The sequence below is a fragment of the Oncorhynchus keta genome, chromosome 18 (genome assembly GCF_023373465.1).
Source record: "Oncorhynchus keta strain PuntledgeMale-10-30-2019 chromosome 18, Oket_V2, whole genome shotgun sequence".
NCBI classification, from domain to species: Eukaryota; Metazoa; Chordata; class Actinopteri; order Salmoniformes; family Salmonidae; genus Oncorhynchus; species Oncorhynchus keta.
Genome location: NC_068438.1, coordinates 21,732,119 through 21,759,738, shown reverse-complemented (window position 1 = coordinate 21,759,738; position 27,620 = coordinate 21,732,119). Strand labels below are relative to the sequence as shown.

Below are 27,620 nucleotides of genomic sequence, written 5' to 3'. Positions count from 1 at the left end.
GAGCTAACCAATTTCAGTATTACTAAAGCCTTAACTTTTCTCTTTATTCCTTCCATAACTGGGAGATGGGCCCCAAATACTGCACACCCTTAAGCTCAACTCTCCTAAGCACATACTCCAGAAAAGTCAATACTGACTCATCACACAGAATCCTGCCATATCCAGACATATGGTTCTGTCACGATCACCGTAGCTGCCTAGCACTGACATATTTTGGATCTTGGTTGTCAGAAACAGTCGAAACAATGCAAATACACCTTGGGATGAGGAAGGACGAAGAAGAGTTATGGTTATTTTCCCAACCACCTGTACGGTGTGTCTATCTGTGTTCCTGTGTGAAGTGTGGCAAGCCATTGGCTCCTGGCCAAACTCATTATCCTCCCTGAAGCCTCTGCATGCTCTGTCATCTTATTCCTGAGCTCCTCTCTCTCCCTCCCTCCCTCCCTCCCGCTCTCTCTCTCGGCTCTGTGATTTACTCACTGCTTGTTTATCTGTTCTCCCCCGGCTGGTAGCATCTGCCAGGGGAGGCTTTCACACACTTACAGCCTGTCAGTTCCCAGCCCACAGCCTGTCATCTCCCAGCATGTCAGTTTCCAGCCCACAGCCTGTCATCTCCCAGCATGTCAGTTCCCAGCCCACAGCCTGTCATCTCCCAGCATGTCAGTTCCCAGCCCACAGCCTGTCATCTCCCAGCATGTCAGTTCCCAGCCCACAGCCTGTCATCTCCAGCATGTCAGTTCCCAGCCCACAGCCTGTCATCTCCCAGCATGTCAGTTCCCAGCCCACAGCCTGTCATCTCCCAGCATGTCAGTTCCCAGCCCACAGCCGGTCATCTCCCAGCCCACAGCCTGTCATCTCCCAGCCCACAGCATGTCAGTTCCCAGCCCACAGCCTGTCATCTCCCAGCATGTCAGTTCCCAGCCCACAGCCTATCATCTCCCAGCATGTCAGTTCCCAGCCCACAGCCTGTCATCTCCCAGCCCACAGCCTGTCAGTTCCCAGCCCACAGCCTGTCATCTCCCAGCCCACAGCATGTCAGTTCCCAGCCCACAGCCTGTCATCTCCCAGCATGTCAGTTCCCAGCCCACAGCCTGTCAGCTCCCAGCCCACAGCCTGTCAGTTCTCAGCCCACAGCCTGTCAGCTCCCAGCCCACAGCCTGTCAGCTCCCAGCCCACAGCCTGTCAGTTCCCAGCCCACAGCCTGTCAGCTCTCAGCCCACAGCCTGTCAGTTCCCAGCCCCCAGCCTGTCATCTCCCAGCATGTCAGTTCCCAGCCCACAGCCTGTCATCTCCCAGCAAGTCAGCTCCCAGCCTACAACCTGTCAGCTCCCAGCCCACAACCTGTCAGCTCCCAGCCCACAGCCTGTCAGCTCCCAGCCCACAGACTGTCAGCCCACAGCCTGTCAGCTCCCAGCCCACAGCCTGTCAGCTCCCAGCCCACAGCCTGTCAGCTCCCAGCCCACAGCCTTTCCTACCCTGCCTGCCTGCCTGACATTCCTGCCTGTCTGTCTGCTTGCATGCCAGCCACTCTGTCTCCGGCCACTTCTTGCCTCCTGCCTGCCTCCCCCTCAAACTTAACACTCAGGAGACCCACTGCACTATTCTGGTCAAAAGGTTAGCTACAGCAAATCAATTGAGAAGTTTCTTTGTAAGTGGGAGGTGGAATAATATTGGACCAGTACAGGGAGCACAGTACCAGATTAGTCATACATTTAAAATTAATGTGTGATCAGAGGTTCTCTGCATATTTACAAAGAAGTCTTTCTGCTAATTACGTAACATTAATTGCAACCAAAACAAACCTCTCAATTATTGAGTAGCATGGAGTAACAGAATGGGTTGAGTGAACCCAACACACAGTCCCTAGTGATCTTCAACTTGCTTTTAAATTGGTGAACGAATTTTCAATTAGGTACAACCCTGAAAGCTATGCTAAAATATAGCCTTGGTAGACAGGGGAGGCTTTTGTGTAAGCGTCAGTGGAAGCTACATACAGTACAAGCACAGCTGGTTGTAGACAGACAGAAGCCTACTTTACTATAAATAAGACATATTTTTTTAATGTTGAAGTGCATTGACGTAATCCTATTTGTGACAGGGAAGCTGAGTGGTGAAAAGCAGTTTCCTGTGGTCCTCTGTAAGCCTCTCCTGCAGCTTGACAGCCTAGCTAACAGCAGGGGATCCATCCAGGTTACCAAGAGAGTCTAACTCTCCCTCCCTCTTTCTTATACTTTTTAACTTTCTTTTTATCTCTCCTTCACTCTCTCTCACAGCGCCGTCCCTCTCTCGTGTTGTGCCAATCAATATGTGCATTACAAGGCTCAGAGGCACATATGGTCACTGTCTGCCTCTCTCACTAAACTAATGCATTTGCCCAGAAAGCCCTCTCTAGACTCCTCCAAGTCAGGAGCTAAGGGTGCCAGAACTCAGAAGCAATGTCTGTTGTCACCACCACATCTCAACCACACTCTCAAAGCCGTCATATTCACTTCAGTTTCCGACTCTTGAGTCATTTAATAGTGCAGTTTTAAAAAATGGACATTTGGTTTGTTTGCTAGTACTAAATGTGGACATTTTTCATTTAGTAAAATGCTGTATAATAAATTGAATCATGGAAATAGTGTTCTGTAGGACAACCATAACCAATATTAGTTTAATATTTAATAGTGTGAATAAACTGTAAACAAATAAGAATATGAGACAGACAGACAGACAGACAGACAGACAGACAGACAGACAGACAGACAGACAGACAGGGAGAGGGGAGAGGGGAAGCAGTAGAAAAAGAGATCAGCAGGAAGAGAGAAACTGGGAGAGAGAGAGAAGCAACAGGGAAAAAGGATATTGGCAGTATGTCAGTGCTAGCTTGTGAAGGAAGGGTGAATTATTGATTTGCGTCCTGATCCCTCAGTGCCGTTCTGTCTTGGCCACTATGTCTTAGAATGTCATTCCTCCATACATTCAATGAAGGCATGTTGTTGTCATTCCATGTCTCCTGTCCCTGCCAATTGCAGAGTACTCTCGCCCTACAACTACTGCCACACTGACAGATTTCTATCAGCTTAGAGGCAGCAGAGAGAGCGAGCGAGAGAGAAAGCGAGAGAGCGAGAGAGATAGACTCCTAACGTTGCCAATTTGCTGTGAGGCCAAAGACAGAAAGAGTGAGTTGACAGAATACAGATTTCCAATAAAAAAGTTGTACACACAAAATATATTTCCCAAAATATCACCAACAGGGCTATGTGATGTCAGCTCCACTTAGACTGAGGGTTTGTGAACTGTGAGGCTAACTCGTAGAGAGGCCTCACTGGAGAGGTAGACCCTGAGAGAACCTAGCCAGAACAACACTTAAAGGTGAGCCCTGTTTGACGACTAAGGCACTTAGTGCTGGAGGGAATGTATGAATTCAATGTGACAACTCACTCATCGCATGCCAACACTGTTTTGTGTAGAGCACTAAGCACCTTAACTACATTCACTTAGCTTGGTCCAATGCTAACTATGCACTAGCCTCCCAATACCACAAACAGACATCACAATAGAATCACAATCAATTCTAACAAAGTTAGATTTGTTTATTTTTTATTTATTTAACCTTTATTTTACTAGGCAAGTTTACTAGGCAAGTCAGTTAAGAACAAATTCTTATTTTCAATGACGGCCTAGGAACCTAGCCTAGTGGGTTAACTGCCTGTTCAAGAGCAGAACGACAGATTTTGTACCTTGTCAGCTTGGGGATTTGAACTTGCAACCTTTCGGTTACTAGTCCAATGCTCTAACCACTAGGCTACCCTGCCGCCCCAGATTCCTTAACATGATTGCCAGTTTGCCACAGTCAATGAACTAGGTTACGTAATACATTTTCCAGAGCATGTCGTTGTTAATTAACCATATATTGAATGAGTACAAATTAGGAAAATGAGTGATGGATAGAAAGGAACCAGTCTGGGTCTGCATCAGAAATGGCACCCTATATGCACTGTCTACTCATGACTATGGCCCGCATAGGACTCTGGTCAAAAGTAGTGCACTATATTGAATAGGGTGCCATTTTGGACGCTGATCCTAATGAAAGCTTGTTTTCAGTATGATCTGACATGGAGCTGTGACCTCTGACCTGGAACAGTGGAGGTATGCAAACATCCAGCTTTGTCTGTTCATTAGGACTGGGAATGGCCATGGACCTCACTCTGTGATATTACACGATGCATCAAATCAATTCAAATGTTATTGGTCACATACACATGTTTAGCAGATGTTATTGCAAGTGTAGCAAAATGCTTACCTAACTCCAACAGTGCAGTAGTATCTAATAATTCTGCCGATTTGATATATATTGCGATTCTCCCGATTTGATATGTATTGCGACTCGATACTGTGATCCAATAGCCCACATATAGCCTAGGCTATAAACTCTATCGCTTGTTATCATTATCTCTGCTCTGCCTTTCTTTTTTTGACACACTTTTATTATTCCAGACAGAGAAGGTCTTTGTCTCCCCAGCTCTCATGCTTTGAGTATTTTCTGTTTAAAGAGGGAAATAGCAATAAGGCAAAAATGGAAAAAGTAATTAAACAGGAATTAGCGTAAAAGGGAGATTGTCCCTGCTAGGGTAGCAATGTATTTAAAAAAGGACTTGGCTGGCCAGGGGCGAGAATGATGCAATGAGGAGAATACAGATGAGGATGGAGAAGATGCTATTCCCACTACATTTGTACATGTCTGAGAGCAGCTCGCTACAGAGTGTAGGTAGGGCTAGAGAGAGAAGCTAGCTACAGGGTGTAGGTAGGGCTAGAGAGAGCAGCTAGCTACAGGGTGTAGGTAGGGCTAGAGAGAGAAGCTAGCTACAGGGTGTAGGTAGGGCTAGAGAGAGCAGCTAGCTACAGGGTGTAGGTAGGGCTAGAGAGAGAAGCTAGCTACAGGGTGTAGGTAGGGCTAGAGAGAGCAGCTAGCTACAGGGTGTAGGTAGGGCTAGAGAGAGAAGCTAGCTACAGGGTGTAGGTAGGGCTAGAGAGAGCAGCTAGCTATAGGGTGTAGGTAGGGCTAGAGAGAGCAGCTAGCTACAGGGTGTAGGTAGGGCTAGAGAGAGCAGCTAGCTAGAGGACGTAGATAGGGATAGAGAGAGCAGCTAGCTAGAGGACATAGATAGGGATAGAGAGAGCAGCTAGCTACAGAGTGTAGGTAGGGCTAGAGAGAGCAGCTAGCTAGAGGACGTAGATAGGGATAGAGAGAGCAGCTAGCTAGAGGACGTAGATAGGGATAGAGAGAGCAGCTAGCTACAGAGTGTAGGTAGGGCTATAGAGAGCAGCTATTTACAGAGTGTAGGTTAGGGCTAGAGAGAGCAGCTAGCTACAGGGTGTAGGTAGGGCTAGAGAGAGCAGCTAGCTAGAGGACGTAGATAGGGATAGAGAGAGCAGCTAGCTACAGGGTGTAGATAGGGCTAGAGAGAGCAGCTAGCTACAGGGTGTAGATAGGGATAGAGAGAGCAGCTAGCTACAGGACGTAGATAGGGATAGAGAGAGCAGCTAGCTACAGGACGTAGATAGGGATAGAGAGAGCAGCTAGCTACAGTAGACAGGGATAGAGAGAGCAGTTAGCTACGGAGTGTAGGTAGGGCTAGAGAGAGCAGCTAGCTACAGTAGACAGAGATAGAGAGAGCAGCTGGCCACAACACTCCCCTCTCTCAGTCCCATCCCAGAACCTCAAATTGTCTGGGGTGATAAATAACATGTGTGGTGCCATCATGAGAAGGGTGTGGACTCTCTGTGGACCATTCAGCTTCCACGCTTAAAACTATTCCTTTCATTTTGGTCTTATCTAAAAATATATGTACGGCACCAGTCAGAAATTTGGACACACCTACTCATTCAAGGGTTTATCTTTATTTTGACTATTTTCTACATTGTATAATAATAGTGAAGAAATCAAAACTATGTAATAACACATATGGAATCAAGTAGTAACCAGAAAAGTGTTCAAATCAAAATATACTTTATATTTCACATTCTTCAAAGTAGCCACCCTTTGCCTTGATGACAGCTTTGCACACTCTTTTGTGGAGCGATAGGTAACGATGCGTCGAGGGTGACTGTTGTTGATGTGTGCAGAGCAACCTTGGTTCGAGCCCAGGTTGGGGCAAGAGCTGTAAGCAATACTGTTCCATTTAGTAATTTTACTTAGTCAACTTAAGTACTTCCTTAGTGCAGTGGTGGAAAAAAGTATGTAATTGTCAAGATAAAGATAAAGATACCTTAATAGAAAATTACTCAAGTAAAATTGAAAGTCACCTAGTGAAATACTACTAGAGTAAAAGTCAAAGTATTTGGTTTTAAATATATTTAAGTATCAAAAGTAATTCTAAAAGTATAAATCATTTCAAATTCCTTATATTAAGCAAAACAGACGGCACCATTTTCTAGTTTTTAACGTTTACCTATAGCCAGGGGCACACTCCAACATAATTTACAAACAATGCATTTGTGTTTAGTGAGCCTGCCAGATCAGAGGCAGTAGAGATGTTCTCTTGGTACGTGCTTGAAATGGACCTTTTTCCTATCCGGCGAAACATGAAAAATGTACTTTTGGGCCTCAGGGGAAAAGTACGGAGTAAAAAGTACATGATTTTCTTTAGGAATGTAGCAAAGTAAAAGTTTAAGTTAAAATACAGATACCCCAAACAACTACTTAAGTAGTAATGACTTTACACCACCGCCTTAGTGTTGACACAGTGATGTAAGCCAATGGTTCGCAAGCCTGGCAGCACTGAGCCACTGTGACAACAGCCAAATCACAATCCACTGTTTTCTTGTTTTCCATACACTCCATAACTCCCAAAATATCAGTTATGTAATTAAGCTATTTTAGGCTGAGATTATGCATCAATCACAGTGTGAAGTGGAAAAACATAGCGATCTAATGTAGTCACAGCTGCGTTGCAGAACTATGCTGATAAGACCTTGTTTATCCAGGTGGAGCGGTGGAGAGGCTTAAAGACATGAGACAGATCTATCATGTTAGAAAGATAGGAGGGCTCTGTTTGTGGCTTCGCTGGGCAGGCTGTGGAGGGGGAACAGAGGACTGCTACAGTACATTAGAAGCAGGGATGCTACAGGGAAGCTTGTCAGTGCTGTTATCCATTTCTGTGACTCTGTCATTGTAGAGAGCTGAGTGCTCATAGTGGGGGGTTTAAGATGGCTTTATTAATGTAAATTATTAATGCTTTATTAACAGATAGAGAGAGAAAATTAAGAAAGCAAGGAAAAGGGAAACGGAGCGAAATTGAAAGACAGAAACTTTGACAGAGGGACTGAAAGAGCGATAGAGACAGAACATGACTAAGAGAGAGTGAGTTAGTGAAAGAGAAATTGAGAGATAGATACAAAGTAAAGTCAATGCCAGTGCTGGCTGCAGGGCCTGAGAATACTCTACATTCTCTTTTTTCTCAGGGAGGTTAGTCAGGCTGAGTTTGTGTGGCATAAAGCCTCTGGACTTATATTAAGGGAATGGAGTGTATATTAGTGTAAGGAGGCTGTTGTATTGGATTTACCCTTTGTCCACCATGTCTCCTAAACATCTGAACCAAGAGTTTGATTTCAGACCATTTCTTACATGAATATGTTACGTTGGTTTGTCTTGCCATCCAGGTCTCCAATTGGTAATATTGTACATATGCATATATTCCATTTGTTGTGAGTACTACATGCCCATCTCATTGATATCAATTTATTTGAGGTACGCAAGTTGTTATTGAAATAGGCACTGTAATTATATCTACAACCACTTCATGTCCTGCGCTTACCGGTTATATGGGTGGTATTCCAACAGTAAGCTTTCCTACTGTTGCCTAGGTATTAACTAGGACCGATTTGTATGTAAATAATATTGTATGACCATATGTGCCTCCGTGATGAATTATGATTGACTATACGCAAAAGGTGAATTTAAATGTCTTCACACCCACCATGTGTCATGTATGTTAATGGTCATGTGAGGTGAAATGTGTATATTTTGGGATGCGAGTCTGACCTGACGAAGATCTGTTTTTGGATTGAAACGTTGTCAATAATGCGGTGAATTGGGAGCATAAACAGTGTGCGGGCCTTTAGGAATTGAGGCCGTGACAGATCTTAACTGTTGCACATTACTAGCCCAGGGTAACCATTGTTTTCTCCAAAACCATACTCCAACCTAGTCCAGTGAATTCACTTAAGCACTTAGCTATCCCTGTTCAGCTCAGCTCCTCATCCCTGCATGGGAAACCAGAATGATCAGCCATTGACACCAATTAAACAGTAATCAAGTGAGTAAGTAAAAGAGCAGAGAGGAGCTGTCAGGGGCCTAGCTGGCATTCCCAACATACAAATCAATTCAATTGGTCGCAAACACATATTTAGCAGATGTTATTGCAGGTGTAGCAAAATTATTGTGTTCCTAGCTCCAATAGTTGTAACGTCGTTCTTCGTTTGTCAAAAGAGAGTCGGACCGAAATGCAGCGTAGTGGTTACTCATGACTTTAATGAACAAAGTGACACATGAAATAACTATACAAATACAAAAACAACAAACGGAACGTGAAACCTAATTACAGCCTATCTGGTGAAACTACACAGAGACAGGAACAATCACCCACGAAATACGAAGCGAAACTCAGGCTACCTAAATACGGTTCCCAATCAGAGACAACGAAAATCACCTGACTCTGATTGAGAACCGCCTCAGGCAGCCAAGCCTATGCAACACCCCTACTCAGCCGTAATCCCAATAATACAAAAACCCCAATACGAACCACAACATATAAACCCATGTCACACCCTGGCCTGACCAAACATATAACGAAAACACAAAATACAATGACCAAGGTGCGGACTCCAGGACGCACCACAAAATCATAGGGAGGGTCCGGGTGGGCGTCTGTCCATGGTGGCGGTTCCGGCTCGGGACGTGGACCCCACTCCATTAATGTCCTAGTTCCTCCCCTTCGCGTCCTGGGATAATCCACCCTCGCCGCCGACCATGGCCTAATAGTCCTCACCCAGAACCCCACAGAACTGAGGAGCAGCTCGTGACTGAGGGGCATCTCGGGACTGAAGGGCAGCTCGGGACTGAGGGGCAGCTCGGGACTGAGGGGCAGCTCGAGACTGAGGGGCAGCCCGGAACTGAGGGGCAGCCCGGAACTGAGAGAAAGCCCAGTACTGAGAGGAAGCCCAGTACTGAGAGGAAGCCCAGTACTGAGAAGAAGCTCAGGCAGGTAGTAGGCTCCGGTAGATGCTGGCTGGCTGGCGGATCTGGAAGATTCTGGTTGACTAGCAGATCTGGAAGAGACTGGTTGACTGGCAGATCTGGAAGAGACTGGTTGACTGGCAGATCTGGAAGAGACTGGTTGACTGGCAGATCTGGAAGAGACTGGTTGGCTGGCAGATCTGGAAGAGACTGGTTGACTGGCAGATCTGGAAGAATCTGGTTGACTGGCAGATCTAGAAGATCATGGCTGACTGGCGGATCCAGCTGCTCTATGCAGACTGACAGCTCCTTGCAGAATGACAGCTTTGGCTGCTTCCTGCAGGCTGGCAGCCTTTTGCAGACTGACAGCTCTTTGCAGACTGACAGCTCTTTGCAGACTGACAGCTCTGGCTGCTTCATGCAGACTGACAGCTCTGGCTGCTTCGAACAGACTGACAGCTTTGACTGCTCCATGCAGGCTGACAGCTCTGACTGCTTCATACAGACTGACAGCTCTGACTGCTCCATGCAGGCTGACAGCACCCTGCAGACTGGCAGCTCCTTGCAGACTGACAGCTCTTTGCAGACTGGCAGCTCTTTGCAGACTGGCAGATCTGGCTGCTTCATGCAGACTGACAGCACCTTGCAGACTGACAGCTCCCTGCAGACTGGCAGCTCAGGCTGCTCCGAACAGGCAGGAGGCTCCGGCAGCGCTGTAGAGGAGGAAGGCTCTGATAGCGCTGAACAGGCGGGAGACTCCGACAGCGCAGGAGGGAAGGAAGGCTCTGATAGTGCTGAACAGACAGGAGACTCCGGTAGCGCAGGAGAGAAGGAAGGCTCTGGCTGTGCTGAACAGGCGGGAGACTCCGACAGCGCAGGTGAGGTGAGGCGCACTGTAGGCCTGATGCGTGGTGCTGGCACTGGTGATACTGGAGCGAGGACACGCACAGGAAGCCTGGTGCGGGGAGCTGCTACCGGAGGACTGGTGTGTGGAGGTGGCTCTGGATAGACCGGACCGTGCAGGCGCACTGGAGCTCTTGAGCACCGAGCCTGCCAAAGCTTACCTGGCTTGATGCCCACTCTAGCCCGGCCAATACGAAGGGCTGGTATGAACCGCACCGGGCTATGCACCCGCACAGGAAACACTGTGCGCTCCATAGCATAACACGGTGTCTCCCCGGTCTCTCTAGCCCACCGGTAAGCACAGGGAGTTCGCGCAGGTCTCCTACCTGGCATAGCCATACTCCTTTTAAGCCCCCCCCAATCATTTTTTTGGGCTGCTTTTCGGGCTTCCATCCGCGTCGCCGTGCTGCCTCCTCATACCAGCGCCTCTCCGCTTTAGCCGCCTCTAGTTCCTCCTTGGGGCGGCGATATTCACCAGGCTGAGCCCAGGGTCCTTTTTTCCGTCCAGTTCTTCCTCCCATGTCCAATTCTCCAAGTGCAGCCTCTCCCACTGCAACTGCTCTTCACGATTAACAGGGAGAGTTGGCTCAGGTCTGACTCCTGACTCAGCCACTCTCCCTCTGAGCACTCCCCCAATAAATATTTGGGGGTGACTTTCGGGTTTCGCTCTGCGCCGCCGTGTCTTTTTTTTCGACTCCATTCGCCTATAGCCCTCTTCGCACTGCTCCAGCGAATCCCAGGCGGGCTCCGGCAATCTCTCTGGGTCGGCCGCCCACCTGTCTATTTCTTCCCACGTCGTATACTCCATGCCTCTGCTGTCCATAATGTCCTCCTTTTGCTGCTCCAGCTGTCGCTGCCTGTTAACACGCTGCTCGGTCTGAGTGTGGTGGGTGATTCTGTAACGTCGTTCTTCGTTTGTCAAAAGAGAGTCGGACCGAAATGCAGCGTAGTGGTTACTCATGACTTTAATGAACAAAGTGACACATGAAATAACTATACAAATACAAAAACAACAAACGGAACGTGAAACCTAATTACAGCCTATCTGGTGAAACTACACAGAGACAGGAACAATCACCCACGAAATACAAAGCGAAACTCAGGCTACCTAAATACGGTTCCCAATCAGAGACAACCAAAATCACCTGACTCTGATTGAGAACCGCCTCAGGCAGCCAAGCCTATGCAACACCCCTACTCAGCCGTAATCCCAATAATACAAAAACCCCAATACGAACCACAACATATAAACCCATGTCACACCCTGGCCTGACCAAACATATAACGAAAACACAAAATACAATGACCAAGGCGTGACAATAGTGCAGTAGTATCTAACAATATACAACAATACACACAAATCTAAAAGTAAAAAAATGGAATTAAGAAAATATAGAAATATTAGGATGAGCGATGTCTGGAGTATAAATAAAGAAATAAATACATACACACACATATATATATATATATATATATATATACATACACACACACACCTACTCATTCAAGGGTTTTTCTTCATTTTTACTATTTTCTACACTAGAATACTAGTGAAGACGTCAACACTATGAAATAAAACATATGGAATCACTTAGTAAATAAAAACATGTTAAACAAATCAAAATATATTTTATCTTTTAGATTCTTCAAAGTAGACACCCTTTGCCTTGATAACAGCTTTGCACACTCTTGGCATTCTCTCAACCAGCGTCATGCGGTAGTCAGTCTTGAACTAGTTCCCACATATGCTGAGCACTTGTTAGCTGCTTTTCTGCGCATGCTCTGAGGCCATGGCTAGGGATGCCGTCTGGGCCGGCAGCCTTGCAAGTGTTAACACGTCTAAATGTCTTACTCACATCGGCCCTGGAGAAGGAGAGCCCACAGTCCTTGGTAGTGGGCCATGTCGGTGGCAATGTGTTATCCTCAAAGCGGGCAAAGAAGGTGTTTAGTTTGTCTGGAAGCAAGGCATCGGTGTCCGTGACGTTTTCTTTTTGTATTCCGTGATTGTCTGTAGAGCCTGCCACATACGTCTCGTGTCTGAGCCATTGAATTGTGACTCCACTTTGTCCCTATACTAACATTTCGCTTGTTTGATTGCCTTGCAGAGGAAATAACTACACTGTTTGTATTCAACCATATTCCCGGTTTTCTTTTTCATGGTTAACTGCGTTGTTTCTCGTTTTCAGTTTTGCGCCAATGCCGCCATCTATCCACAGTTTCTGGTTAGGGTAGGTTTTAACCTTTATAGCATAGGCGTTCCACTAGCGGAACACCTCGACAACATTCCGCTGAAAAGGCAGCGTGCGAAATAATTTTTTGGGGGGGAAATATGTAACTTTCACACATTAACTTCTTGGCGCTACCCATCCCCCAACACATTGGTGCGGCTGGCTTTCGGGTTGGAGGTGCACTGTGTTAAGAAGCAGTGCGGCTTGGTTGGGTTGTGTTTCGGTGGACGCATGGCTTTTGACCTTCGTCTCTCCCAAGCCCCGTACGGTAGTTGTAGCGATGAGACAAGATAGTAATAACTAACAATTGGATACCACAAAAGTGGGGTGAAAAGGGGGCAAAATCATTTGTTTTTAAAAGATAGGAGTCACAAAAAGCAGAAATATAGATAAAATTAATCACTAACCTTTGATGATCTTCGTCAGATGACACTCATAGGACATCATGTTACACAATACATGTATGTTTTGTTCGATAATGTGCATAATGATATCCATAAATCTCAGTTTACATTGGCGCATTACGTGCAGTAATGTTTTGATTCCAAAGCAACCGGTGATTTTGCAGAAATACTCATAATAAACATTGATAAAAGATACAAGTGTTATTCACAGAATTAAAGATAGGGTGGGGTGGGAAGCTCAGAGCCCAATCCAGCCAGAGAAATATCCGCCATTTTGGAGTCAACAGAAGTTAGAAATAACACTAGAAATATTTACTTACCTTTGATGATCTTCATCAGAAGGTATTCCCAGGAATCCCAGTTCGACAATAAATGATTTGTTCCATAAAGTTCCATAAAGTCCATCATTTATGTCCAAATAGCCACTTAATGTTAGCGTGTTCAGCCCAGAAATCCATCTTCATGAGGCGTGAGAACTTCGTCCAGACAAAAACTCAAAAAGTTCTGTTACAGGTCGTAGAAACAAGTCAAATGATGTATGGAATCAATTTTTAGGATGTTTTTAAAATAAAACATCAATAATGTTCCAACCGGAGAATTCCTATGTCTGAAGAAAAGCACTGGAACGAGAGCTAATTCTGTCGGGAGCTCGCGTCACGAGCCTGAGACACTCTGCCAGACCACTGACTCAAACAGGTCACATGAGCCCCACCTTTATAGTAGAATCCTCATTCAAGTTTCTAAAGACGGTTGACATCTAGTGGAAGCCGTGGGAAGTGCAACTTGACTCCATAGACACTGTGTATTCGGTAGGCCAAGCTTTGAAAAACTACAAACCTCAGATTTACCACTTCCTGGTTGGATTTTTCTCAGGTTTCGCCTGCCATATGATTTATGTTATACTCACAGACATCATTCAAACAGTTTTAGAAACTTCAGAGTGTTTTCTATCCAATACTACTAATAATATGCATATATTAGCATCTGGGACAGAGTAGGAGGCAGTTCACTCTGGGCACGCTATTCATCCAAAAGTGAAAATGCTGCCCCCTATCCCAAAAAGGTTAATAGTCACAGTGAGTACATCTCCTATGCACTTCCTTATAAACTCAATCACAGAATCAGCGTATATATCTATATTATTCTCTGAGGCTACCCGGAACATGTCCCAGTCTGCATGATCAAAACAATGTTGAAGGGTGGATTCCGATTGGTCAGACCAGCATTGAATGGTCCTTGTCACTGTTTGAGTTTCTGCCTATAGGAGGGGAGAAGCAAAATGGAGTCGTGGTCAGATTTGGAGGGCGGGGAAGGGCCTTGTATGCATCACGGAAGTAAGAGTAGGAGTGATCCAGTATTTTTCCAGCCAGGGTACTACAATCAATATGCTGATAGAATTTAGGTAGCCTTGTTTTCAAATTTGCTTTGTTAAAATCCCAGCTACAATAAATGCAGCCTCGGGATATATGGTTTCCAGTTTGCATAAAGTCCAGTGGAGTTCCTTGAGGGCCGTCGTGGTATCGGCTTGAGGGGAGATATACACAGCTGTGACAATAACCGACGAGAATTCTCTTGGGAGATAATACTGTTGGCATTTGATTGTAAGGAATTATATGTCAGGTGAACAGAAGGACGTGAGTTCCTGTATGTTGTTACAATTACACCATGAGTTAATCATGAAACATACACCCCCACCCTTCTTCTCCCCGGAGAGATGTTTATTCTCGTCGATGCGACGCACAAAGAATCCAGGTGGCTGTACCGACTCTGACAGCATTTCCCCAGAGAGCCATGTTTCCATGAAACAGAGTATGCTACAATCTCGGATGTCTCTTTGGAAAGCAACCCTTGCCCAAATTTCGTCTACCTTGTTATTTAGAGACTGGACATTAGCGAGTAAAATACTCAGAAACGGAGGGTGGTGTGCACGCCTAAGAGCTTTCATTGTCTGCTTATATGCCCCCTTTATTTATCATACGGTGCTGACTTGGTGTACAGGGAGAACACTGTAAGAACGGCCCGTGTTCTGAATTCTGTCCCTGTACTTTCCAAAAATGCTAAACAAATAGTTATATTGACTACATCCGTCCTAGCTCGCTCATTAATGTCTTGATCCGCTTGTTGTCCCCTTATGCCATAGTCTGTACATCTTAATTGTCATTAGAAACCACATTTGTTTAACCTCTTGCTCCTACCTGACACGCAGGCGTCCCATCTAGACATCTGGAAATGCAAATGCGCTACGCTAAATGCTAATAGCACTCGTTAAAACTCAAACGTTCATTAAAATACACATGCAGGGTATTGAATTAAAGCTACACTCGTTGTGAATCCAGGCAACAAGTCAGATTTTTAAAATGCTTTTAGGCGAAAGCATGAGAAGCTATTATCTGATAGCATGTAACACCCCAAAAGACCCGCAGGGGACATAAACAAAATAATTAGCATAGTCGGTGTTACACAAAACGCAAAATAAAATATAAAACATTCATTACCTTTGACCATCTTCTTTGTTGGCACTCCTAGTTGGCACTCCTAGATGTCCCATAAACACTATTGGGTCTTTTTTTCGATTAAATCGGTCCATATATAGCCTAGATATCGATCTATGAAGACTGTGTGATCAACTAAAAAAATAGTGTTTTATAACGTAACGTCATTTTTTTTTATTAAAAAAGTTGACGATAAACTTTCACAAAACACTTCGAAATACTTTTGTAATGCAACTTTAGGTATTAGTAAACGTTAATAAGCGATCAAATTGATCACGAGGCGATGTATATTCTATAGCTGTACGTCTGGAAATAATGCCCGGGTAAATCTCAACCAAAATATCCGGTCGGAGACCTGAAGAAATGGGCTGTCTCTTGTTCTTTTGACCAATAAACAAAGCCTAGGCAAATGACAAGACTGTTGACATCGTGTGGAAGCTGTAGGTATTGCAACCTCGGCCCCATTTAATGTGGTTCACCTTTATCAATCGGTTGAAGTGGCGCATGGATATATTTTTCCATTTTCAGTGATCAGATTTTCCTGCACTTTTCGATGAAACGCACATTATGTTAGTCACAGCCGTGATTTAACCAGTTTTATAAACGTCTGAGTGTTTTCTATCCACACATACTAATCATATGCATATACTATATTCCTGGCATGAGTAGCAGGGTGCTGAAATGTTGCGCGATTTTTAACAGAATGTTCGAAAAAGTAGGGGGTAGGAGTAACAGGTTAAGCAAGTCAGGCAGTAAATGAGGCTGAATTAACTGTTGCGTTGCCAGACAAGATTCCGCTGATAGCCAGGTGTAGCAGTGGTAAGATGTTGGAACTGCTGTTGGGACAGCTTCATGTAGGCCCTAAAAGTTTGTGAGCACTGTTTGTCACTGTTATAGTGCAAGTAATGCATTGTTTAGTGTTGTGTTGTGTGGTGGCTTTGCTGGCATGCATCCCACATTTTTTCTTTTGCCCCACCGAGATTTACATGTTAAAATCGAGACTGCAAAAACCCACAGAAAGAATAATAATGTCTGTATTCAGCAGGAAAAAACAATCCCCAAATAGTTCACGTTGATATCCATCCCTCCTTCATCTAACAATGATTTGGAGATGTTTGATGTGCATATTTTGGCAAGTGACGTCCCACCCCACCCTTCCCACCTGCAAAGTGTGCACAAGGACTGGGGCCAGCCAGAAATTAGGTGATTTCTATATGGTGGCATGGGAGAAAGAGAGGGAGACACTAGCAGGCATGATGCATGGCCCACCCCATTTTCTTAATTCCCCATTGTCTTGCCCAATAGAGAAATTCAGCTGGGTTTGCATTGGCTCTTGGGGTAAACACTCGAGCTGTGTCTCAAAAAGCACACTGTTCCCTATGTAATGCGCTACTTTTGACCAGGGGCAATAGGGCTCTGGTCAAAAGTAGTGCACTTCATAGGGAATAGGGTGCCGTATGGGATTCAACCTAAGACTATAGACAGGGTTTATTAACTGGGTGGCTCAGTGAGTCATGTGTTTTGAGCGGCTGTTTTTGTTGCAGTCTCTAAACTGAGCCCCCCCCCCCCCATCACCGCTTGGGGAATTCTGTAATATTAAAAAACACAAAGCATTGTGCTGTTTTTCTACCATTGATGTGTCTCAATATCAAGGCTGTGGGATTTCTGAAGTATAATATGGCGATAGTAAGTCTCCCGATGGTTCAGTCAAAATGTTCTGGTGATCTACCTGTGCTGAGACTATATAAAACATGAATCTACATTACAGAGAGTCATTTGCATGAGTCTGCAGTACACTTAATTAGCTAACTTGTAAGATCAATTTGAAAAACATTTGAAAAACCCTCCATTCCATTTAACACTAACCAATATTTCATGAATGTGATTTAAGATGAAATACAGTTTGATACAGTTGATGTCAGTTGATAAACATCGCCAGTCTGAATAAAAGGGAAGCAGAGTGATGGAGAGGTCATTTTCAGAGAAAACAAAAATAAACCATAAGCACAAACTAAATTGTTTGTGGGAGATTATATTGACCGATAACAAGGAGGAAAATTCAAATTTTACAAATCAATATATGCAGCAGAGCATCAAGCCCTGTCTGATTTCTGTTAAACTAACCGAATGTACAAACACATAAATGGATGTTTGAATTTGTTTTAATTTGAATGATTCAAAGCCCTCATCTATGTTTTGTTGTGTGAAATTCTTTGTTTAACTGCACAAAACAGTGTGAATGTGTGCGTGTGAGTTTGCGTTTTTTTGTGTTAGAGCGTGCATGTATGTCTTAGAGAGCGAGCAGCTCCGCAGTACTACAATAGGAGATGGAGAGAGTTGAAAAGATGTTCAGCGGGCATTAGTGCCCTCTCATGCCCCCAGTATACCCTGCGTGTAACATACCTTGTGATCGGTCCATGTGTCCCAAGGTCTCGATCTGCTCCACCAGGTCGTTGGAGTTCCACTGACTCATCCCCAGGAGGATGGCACTCTTCCCCTCCAGCACATCTGCTGGGACACACAAACACACAGGGAGGAGGGTTACAATCTGTCTGTTGGGACACACAGACACACAGGGAGGGAGATTTACATTTGCATGTTAGTCATTTAGCAGACACTCTCATCCAGAGTATTTTAAAAGAGCATTAAGGGTTAGTGTCTTGGTCAAGGGCACATGGAAAGACTTTTCACCGAGTTGGCTCGACTAGGTGAACCAGCAACCTTTCGGATACTGACGCACCATTACATTATCTTTCGGTTAATGGCGACCTGCCATCCACCATTATATTATCATAGAACCCAATCACATAGAAACTAATCACATAGTTGATGCTGAGAACTGAACAGATTATTTGGTTGGTTAACAAAGAGCAGGAGGGGAAATCTAGACAGACACAGGAATAGACACAGGGACACATACACACAGGGACAGCAGATAGAATCTACTGGGGCACATACACACAGGGACAGCAGATAAAATCTACTGGAACACATACACACAGGGACAGCAGATAGAATCTACTGGGGCACATACACACAGCAGATAGAATCTACTGCACACAGATACACAGAGAGCGGGGTTAGACGAACAGTTGCCACGAAAAAATCCATATTTGATTCTGTCAATACAGACATTTCCATACAGTTTATTTCTGTCCTTTGCTACATTTCCCCTAGTTTAGCCAAACCCAGACACAGCAGGTGTGGAAAGAGACTACATCAGTGACACACGGCGTGTAACTACCAATCAGAGGATTAACAGACTCCCATTGGACGGTCATCAGAGCCAGTTGAAGCAACAGCGAGAGAGCAGTGTATTGGACATGGTGTGTCACTCTGTCTCTATGAGCCAGCCCATAAAGCTTAATGATGAGCATGAGTCATGGTCAGAGTGGTTGTCTGCTGTGACGGTTGCTCTGGCCTGCTGCAGGTACAGTACCATGGTCAGACTGGTTGTCTGCTGTGACGGTTGCTCTGGCCTGCTGCAGGTACAGTACCATGGTCAGACTGGTTGTCTGCTGTGACGGTCACTCTGGGCTGCTGCAGTCACAGTACCATTGTCAGAGTGGCTGTCTGCTGTGATGGTCACTCTGGGCTGCTGCAGTCACAGTACCATGGTCAGAGAGGCTGTCTGCTGTGATGGTCATTCTGGCCTGCTGCAGTCACAGTACCATGGTCAGAGTGGCTGTCTGCTGTGATGGTCACTCTGGGCTGCTGCAGTCACAGTACCATGGTCAGAGTGGCTGTCTGCTGTGATGGTCACTCTGGGCTGCTGCAGTCACAGTACCATGGTCAGAGAGGCTGTCTGCTGTGATGGTCAATCTGGCCTGCTGCAGTCACAGTACCATGGTCAGAGTGGCTGTCTGCTGTGATGGTCACTCTGGGCTGCTGCAGTCACAGTACCATGGTCAGAGTGGCTGTCTGCTGTGATGGTCACTCTGGGCTGCTGCAGTCACAGTACCATGGTCAGAGTGGCTGTCTGCTGTGATGGTCACTCTGGGCTGCTGCAGTCATAGTACCATGGTCAGAGTGGTTGTCTGCTGTGACGGTTGCTCTGGGTTGCTGCAGTCACAGTACCATGGTCAGAGTGGCTGTCTGCTGTGATGGTCACTCTGGGTTGCTGCAGTCACAGTACCATGGTCAGAGTGGTTGTCTGCTGTGGCGGTCGCTCTGGCCTGCTGCAGTCACAGTACCATGGTCAGACTGGTTGTCTGCTGTGATGGTCGCTCTGGCCTGCTGCAGTCACAGTACCATGGTCAGACTGGTTGTCTGCTGTGACGGTCGCTCTGGCCTGCTGCAATCACAGTACCATGGTCAGAGTGGCTGTCTGCTGTGATGGTCACTCTGGGCTGCTGCAGTCACAGTACCATGGTCAGAGTGGCTGTCTGCTGTGATGGTCACTCTGGGCTGCTGCAGTCACAGTACCATGGTCAGAGTGGCTGTCTGCTGTGATGGTCACTCTGGGCTGCTGCAGTCATAGTACCATGGTCAGAGTGGTTGTCTGCTGTGACGGTTGCTCTGGGTTGCTGCAGTCACAGTACCATGGTCAGAGTGGCTGTCTGCTGTGATGGTCACTCTGGGTTGCTGCAGTCACAGTACCATGGTCAGAGTGGTTGTCTGCTGTGGCGGTCGCTCTGGCCTGCTGCAGTCACAGTACCATGGTCAGACTGGTTGTCTGCTGTGATGGTCGCTCTGGCCTGCTGCAGTCACAGTACCATGGTCAGACTGGTTGTCTGCTGTGACGGTCGCTCTGGCCTGCTGCAATCACAGTACCATGGTCAGAGTGGCTGTCTGCTGTGATGGTCACTCTGGGCTGCTGCAGTCATAGTACCATGGTCAGAGTGGTTGTCTGCTGTGACGGTCGCTCTGGCCTGCTGCAATCACAGTACCATGGTCAGAGTGGTTGTCTGCTGTGATGGTCACTCTGGGCTGCTGCAGTCACATTACCATGGTCAGAGTGGCTGTCTGCTGTGATGGTCACTCTGGGCTGCTGCAGTCACAGTACCATGGTCAGAGAGGCTGTCTGCTGTGATGGTCACTCTGGGCTGCTGCAGTCACAGTACCATGGTCAGAGTGGTTGTCTGCTGTGATGGTCACTCTGGGCTGCTGCAGTCACAGTACCATGGTCAGAGAGGCTGTCTGCTGTGATGGTCATTCTGGCCTGCTGCAGTCACAGTACCATGGTCAGAGTGGCTGTCTGCTGTGATGGTCACTCTGGGCTGCTGCAGTCACAGTACCATGGTCAGAGTGGCTGTCTGCTGTGATGGTCACTCTGGGCTGCTGCAGTCACAGTACCATGGTCAGAGAGGCTGTCTGCTGTGATGGTCATTCTGGCCTGCTGCAGTCACAGTACCATGGTCAGAGTGGCTGTCTGCTGTGATGGTCACTCTGGGCTGCTGCAGTCACAGTACCATGGTCAGAGTGGCTGTCTGCTGTGATGGTCACTCTGGGCTGCTGCAGTCACAGTACCATGGTCAGAGTGGTTGTCTGCTGTGATGGTCACTCTGGGCTGCTGCAGTCACAGTACCATGGTCAGAGAGGCTGTCTGCTGTGATGGTCACTCTGGGCTGCTGCAGTCACAGTACCATGGTCAGAGTGGTTGTCTGCTGTGATGGTCACTCTGGGCTGCTGCAGTCACAGTACCATGGTCAGAGTGGTTGTCTGCTGTGATGGTCACTCTGGCCTGCTGCAGTCACAGTACCATGGTCAGAGTGGTTGTCTGCTGTGATGGTCACTCTGGGCTGCTGCAGTCACAGTACCATGGTCAGAGTGGTTGTCTGCTGTGATGGTCACTCTGGGCTACTGCAGTCACAGTACCATGGTCAGATGGTAGTCCTTTATGGGCTGGCTCATAGAGACAGAGTGACACACCATGTCCAATACACTGCTCTCTCTCTCTCTCTATCTCTCTCACACACACACTGTTACGGATACAGGTATCCTGTGTTCTTTTCTCTCCTTCTCCCCTCACAGGTGAAAATCATCACTCCCCAATCAGTCACCAATCCAATCATCAATCAGAAGACACACCTCCTCCTGTTTCCTACCCTATCACAGTTCCTTTCCCTTGGTTTAAAAACCCTGTCAGTAGTTTGCTCTAGAGCTCAATCTCTTTGTAAATGCCATGTCTGTAGGTTTCTGTGGTTCACGCTCTCTTTGTGTATTAACCTCGCTTTTGTTTGAGCACCTCCATAGCACTTTGTCATCACCTGTGAGTATTGTTTTTGGTTATGGTGTTTGTTTGATTGCTAGTGGGAAAAGGGGAAACCAAGACAAGTCGCCCATGGGCATACACTACCCGTAGGTAGACTTTGTTAAATACACTAGTTAGAACTGGGCGGACCACCCACTGTATTTTTGGTTAGTTAGCTGTTGTTAAAGTAGGCTAGTCTAGCTTAGGGGTGTTTTGAATACTTATTGTTTCTTTCCTTGGGTCCAGCTCAGCCCCTTTTCGTGCTCCCCCCCCCATTACCGTGTGTTTATAAATAAACCTGGAGTTTGACGGTAGATTTCAGTTGTCGTAGTTATTTCGTTCTCACTTTTACTTTGTCACTATTAGAATTTGCATGAGTTATGTTACGGGTCTCATTACCATCCCCCCCTAGACTGTCAGGTCAAAAGGGCTTCATAACACACACACTCACACATGCCTGTCATCTCAGTGTCTAAACTGTCCTGCCAGGCCTGTCCACTACGATCACACTGGGAGGCTTACTGGTCACTGTCTGTCTCTTCAGCCCTTTATCTTCCTTCTGTCTTTCTCTGTCAACACACACATGCAAATACACAAAAATGTGTCGCTGCATTTCAAACAAATGTACATAGGTATGCAAATACTGTACATTAACATGTGTAGATGCATACACACACATTTCAGACTCCAGATCCCAACAACACCCTGCAGGAGTTGAGAAAGGCCCGAGTTAAGACAGGAAGAGTAATTTCCCAGAGAGCATCGCTGATGAGGGCAGCTTACAGCCACAACGGAAGAACACGACTGTGAGGTGGAAACATGTTTAAAGTAGAGAGAAGAACACAACGCCTGTGAGGTGTGAAACATGTTTAAAGTAGAGGGAAGAACACAACGCCTGTGAGGTGTGAAACATGTTTAAAGTAGAGAGAAGAACACAACGCCTGTGAGGTGGAAACATGTTTAAAGTAGAGAGAAGAACACAACGCCTGTGAGGTGTGAAACATGTTTAAAGTAGAGAGAAGAACACAACGCCTGTGAGGTGGAAACATGTTTAAAGTAGAGAGAAGAACACAACGCCTGTGAGGTGTGAAACATGTTTAAAGTAGAGGGAAGAACACAACGCCTGTGAGGTGTGAAACATGTTTAAAGTAGAGAGAAGAACACAACGCCTGTGAGGTGGAAACATGTTTAAAGTAGAGGGAAGAACACAACGCCTGTGAGGTGTGAAACATGTTTAAAGTAGAGGGAAGAACACAACGCCTGTGAGGTGTGAAACATGTTTAAAGTAGAGAGAAGAACACAACGCCTGTGAGGTGTGAAACATGTTTAAAGTAGAGAGAAGAACACAACGCCTGTGAGGTGGAAACATGTTTAAAGTAGAGAGAAGAACACAACGCCTGTGAGGTGTGAAACATGTTTAAAGTAGAGAGAACACAATGCCTGTGAGGTGGAAACATGTTTAAAGTAGAGAGAAGAACACAACGCCTGTGAGGTGTGAAACATGTTTAAAGTAGAGAGAAGAACACAACGCCTGTGAGGTGGAAACATGTTTAAAGTAGAGAGAAGAACACAACGCCTGTGAGGTGGAAACATGTTTAAAGTAGAGGGAAGAACACAACGCCTGTGAGGTGGAAACATGTTTAAAGTAGAGAGAACACAACGCCTGTGAGGTGGAAACATGTTTAAAGTAGAGAGAAGAACACAACGCCTGTGAGGTGGAAACATGTTTAAAGTAGAGGGAAGAACACAACGCCTGTGAGGTGGAAACATGTTTAAAGTAGAGAGAAGAACACAACGCCTGTGAGGTGTGAAACATGTTTAAAGTAGAGGGAAGAACACAACGCCTGTGAGGTGGAAACATGTTTAAAGTAGAGAGAAGAACACAACGCCTGTGAGGTGGAAACATGTTTAAAGTAGAGAGAAGAACACAACGCCTGTGAGGTGTGAAACATGTTTAAAGTAGAGAGAAGAACACAACGCCTGTGAGGTGGAAACATGTTTAAAGTAGAGAGAAGAACACAACGCCTGTGAGGTGTGAAACATGTTTAAAGTAGAGAGAAGAACACAATGCCTGTGAGGTGTGAAACATGTTTAAAGTAGAGAGAAGAACACAACGCCTGTGAGGTGTGAAACATGTTTAAAGTAGAGAGAACACAACGCCTGTGAGGTGGAAACATGTTTAAAGTAGAGAGAAGAACACAACGCCTGTGAGGTGTGAAACATGTTTAAAGTAGAGAGAAGAACACAACGCCTGTGAGGTGTGAAACATGTTTAAAGTAGAGAGAACACCACTGTGAGGTGTGAAACATGTTTAAAGTAGAGGGAAGAACACAACGCCTGTGAGGTGGAAACATGTTTAAAGTAGAGAGAAGAACACAACGCCTGTGAGGTGTGAAACATGTTTAAAGTAGAGAGAAGAACACAACGCCTGTGAGGTGGAAACATGTTTAAAGTAGAGAGAAGAACACAATGCCTGTGAGGTGTGAAACATGTTTAAAGTAGAGAGAAGAACACAACGCCTGTGAGGTGTGAAACATGTTTAAAGTAGAGAGAAGGGCTCCCGGGTGCACGGTGCGCGCTAACCAAGGTTGCCAGGTGCACGGTGTACCCTCCGACACATTGGTGCGGCTGGCTTCCGGGTTGGATGCGTGCTGTGTTAAGAAGCAGTACGGCTGATTGGGTTGTGTATCTAAGGACGCATGACTTTCAACCTTCGTCTCTCCCGAGCCCCTACAGGAGTTGTAGCGATGAAACAAGATAGTAGCTACTAAAACAATTGGATACTACGAAATTGGGGAGAAAAAGGGGTAAAATTCAACAACAAAAATAAGTAGAGAGAACACAACAGAAAGCCCGGTGCTCCGAGCAGAGGAAAGTAGATTTCAGCTATGCAAACAGATCAAATATACAAGCAGCCAGAACCAAATAACACAGACTAAATAAAAGCCTCCACTGCCCTAGCCCAGCACCAGGAGGACCAGATAACACAGACTAAATAAAAGCCTCCACTGCCCTAGCCCAGCACCAAGAGGACCAGATAACACAGACTAAATAAAAGCCTCCACTGCCCTAGCCCAGCACCAAGAGGACCAGATAACAGACTAAATAAAAGCCTCCACTGCCCTAGCCCAGCACCAAGAGGACCAGATAACACAGACTAAATAAAAGCCTCCACTGCCCTAGCCCAGCACCAAGAGGACCAGATAACAGACTAAATAAAAGCCTCCACTGCCCTAGCCCAGCACCAAGAGGACCAGATAACACAGACTAAATAAAAGCCTCCACTGCCCTAGCCCAGCACCAAGAGGACCAGATAACACAGACTAAATAAAAGCCTCCACTGCCCTAGCCCAGCACCAAGAGGACCAGATAACACAGACTAAATAAAAGCCTCCACTGCCCTAGCTCAGCACCAAGAGGACCAGATAACAGACTAAATAAAAGCCTCCACTGCCCTAGCCCAGCACCAGGAGGACCAGATAACACAGACTAAATAAAAGCCTCCACTGCCCTAACCCAGCACCAAGAGGACCAGATAACAGACTAAATAAAAGCCTCCACTGCCCTAGCCCAGCACCAAGAGGACCAGATAACACAGACTAAATAAAAGCCTCCACTGCCCTAGCCCAGCACCAGGAGGACCAGATAACAGACTAAATAAAAGCCTCCACTGCCCACGCCCAGCACCAAGAGGACCAGATAATACAGACTAAATAAAAGCCTCCACTGCCCTAGCCCAGCACCAGGAGGACCAGATAACACAGACTAAATAAAAGCCTCCACTGCCCTAACCCAGCACCAAGAGGACCAGATAACAGACTAAATAAAAGCCTCCACTGCCCAGCACCAGGAGGACCAGATAACACAGACTAAATAAAAGCCTCCACTGCCCTAACCCAGCACCAAGAGGACCAGATAACAGACTAAATAAAAGCCTCCACTGCCCAGCACCAGGAGGACCAGATAACACAGACTAAATAAAAGCCTCCACTGCCCAGCACCAAGAGGACCAGATAACACAGACTAAATAAAAGCCTCCACTGCCCTAGCCCAGCACCAGGAGGACCAGATAACACAGACTAAATAAAAGCCTCCACTGCCCTAGCCCAGCACCAAGACGACCAGATAACACAGACTAATTAAAAGCCTCCACTGCCCTAGCCCAGCACCAAGAGGACCAGATAACACAGACTAAATAAGCCTCCACTGCCCTAGCCCAGCACCAAGAGGACCAGATAACACAGACTAAATAAAAGCCTCCACTGCCCTAGCCCAGCACCAGGAGGACCAGATAACAGACTAAATAAAACCCTCCACTGCCCTAGCCCAGCACCAGGAGGACCAGATAACAGACTAAATAAAAGCCTCCACTGCCCTAGCCCAGCACCAAGAGGACCAGATAACAGACTAAATAAAAGCCTCCACTGCCCTAGCCCAGCACCAGGAGGACCAGATAACACAGACTAAATAAAAGCCTCCACTGCCCTAACCCAGCACCAAGAGGACCAGATAACAGACTAAATAAAAGCCTCCACTGCCCTAGCCCAGCACCAAGAGGACCAGATAACACAGACTAAATAAAAGCCTCCACTGCCCTAGCCCAGCACCAGGAGGACCAGATAACAGACTAAATAAAAGCCTCCACTGCCCACGCCCAGCACCAAGAGGACCAGATAATACAGACTAAATAAAAGCCTCCACTGCCCTAGCCCAGCACCAAGAGGACCAGATAACAGACTAAATAAAAGCCTCCACTGCCCACGCCCAGCACCAAGAGGACCAGATAACAAAGACTAAATAAAAGCCTCCACTGCCCTAGCCCAGCACCAAGAGGACCAGATAACAGACTAAATAAAAGCCTCCACTGCCCAGCACCAAGAGGACCAGATAACACAGACTAAATAAAAGCCTCCACTGCCCAGCACCAAGAGGACCAGATAACACAGACTAAATAAAAGCCTCCACTGCCCTAGCCCAGCACCAGGAGGACCAGATAACACAGACTAAATAAAAGCCTCCACTGCCCTAGCCCAGCACCAAGACGACCAGATAACACAGACTAATTAAAAGCCTCCACTGCCCTAGCCCAGCACCAAGAGGACCAGATAACACAGACTAAATAAGCCTCCACTGCCCTAGCCCAGCACCAAGAGGACCAGATAACACAGACTAAATAAAAGCCTCCACTGCCCTAGCCCAGCACCAGGAGGACCAGATAACAGACTAAATAAAACCCTCCACTGCCCTAGCCCAGCACCAGGAGGACCAGATAACAGACTAAATAAAAGCCTCCACTGCCCTAGCCCAGCACCAGGAGGACCAGATAACACAGACTAAATAAAAGCCTCCACTGCCCTAGCCCAGCACCAGGAGGACCAGATAACAGACTAAATAAAAGCCTCCACTGCCCTAGCCCAGCACCAGGAGGACCAGATAACACAGACTAAATAAAATCCTCCACTGCCCAGCACCAAGAGGACCAGATAACACAGACTAAATAAAAGCCTCCACTGCCCTAGCCCAGCACCAGGAGGACCAGATAACAGACTAAATAAAAGCCTCCACTGCCCTAGCCCAGCACCAAGAGGACCAGATAACACAGACTAAATAAAAGCCTCCACTGCCCTAGCCCAGCACCAGGAGGACCAGATAACAGACTAAATAAAAGCCTCCACTGCCCACGCTCAGCACCAAGAGGACCAGATAACAGACTAAATAAAAGCCTCCACTGCCCTAGCCCAGCACCAGGAGGACCAGATAACACAGACTAAATAAAAGCCTCCACTGCCCTAGCCCAGCACCAAGAGGACCAGATAACACAGACTAAATAAAAGCCTCCACTGCCCTAGCCCAGCACCAAGAGGACCAGATAATACAGACTAAATAAAAGCCTCCACTGCCCTAGCCCAGCACCAAGAGGACCAGATAACACAGACTAAATAAAAGCCTCCACTGCCCTAGCCCAGCACCAGGAGGACCAGATAACAGACTAAATAAAAGCCTCCACTGCCCACGCCCAGCACCAAGAGGACCAGATAACACAGACTAAATAAAAGCCTCCACTGCCCTAGCCCAGCACCAAGAGGACCAGATAACAGACTAAATAAAAGCCTCCACTGCCCAGCACCAAGAGGACCAGATAACACAGACTAAATAAAAGCCTCCACTGCCCAGCACCAA

At 46.4% G+C, this 27,620-nt stretch overlaps 1 protein-coding gene across 3 annotated transcripts in view; it reads right to left on the bottom strand.

The window, feature by feature from the left end:
• LOC118396866 (membrane-associated phosphatidylinositol transfer protein 3-like) overlaps nucleotides 1-27,620 on the bottom strand; it is a 121,271-nt gene that overhangs the window by 66,120 nt on the left and 27,531 nt on the right. The window contains exons 1-2 of one of the 3 annotated variants that reach the window (XM_052467625.1): nucleotides 18,492-20,794; nucleotides 17,651-17,758 (exon numbers count right to left, since the gene is read on the bottom strand). In XM_052467625.1, the coding sequence (XP_052323585.1) occupies nucleotides 17,651-17,758; nucleotides 18,492-18,624 (241 nt within the window). In that variant the 5' untranslated portion in view covers nucleotides 18,625-20,794. Of the gene's footprint in view, nucleotides 1-17,650; nucleotides 17,759-18,491; nucleotides 20,795-27,620 lie in introns of those variants that run through there. The other 2 variants (XM_052467626.1, XM_052467627.1) reach the window with 2 other exon arrangements.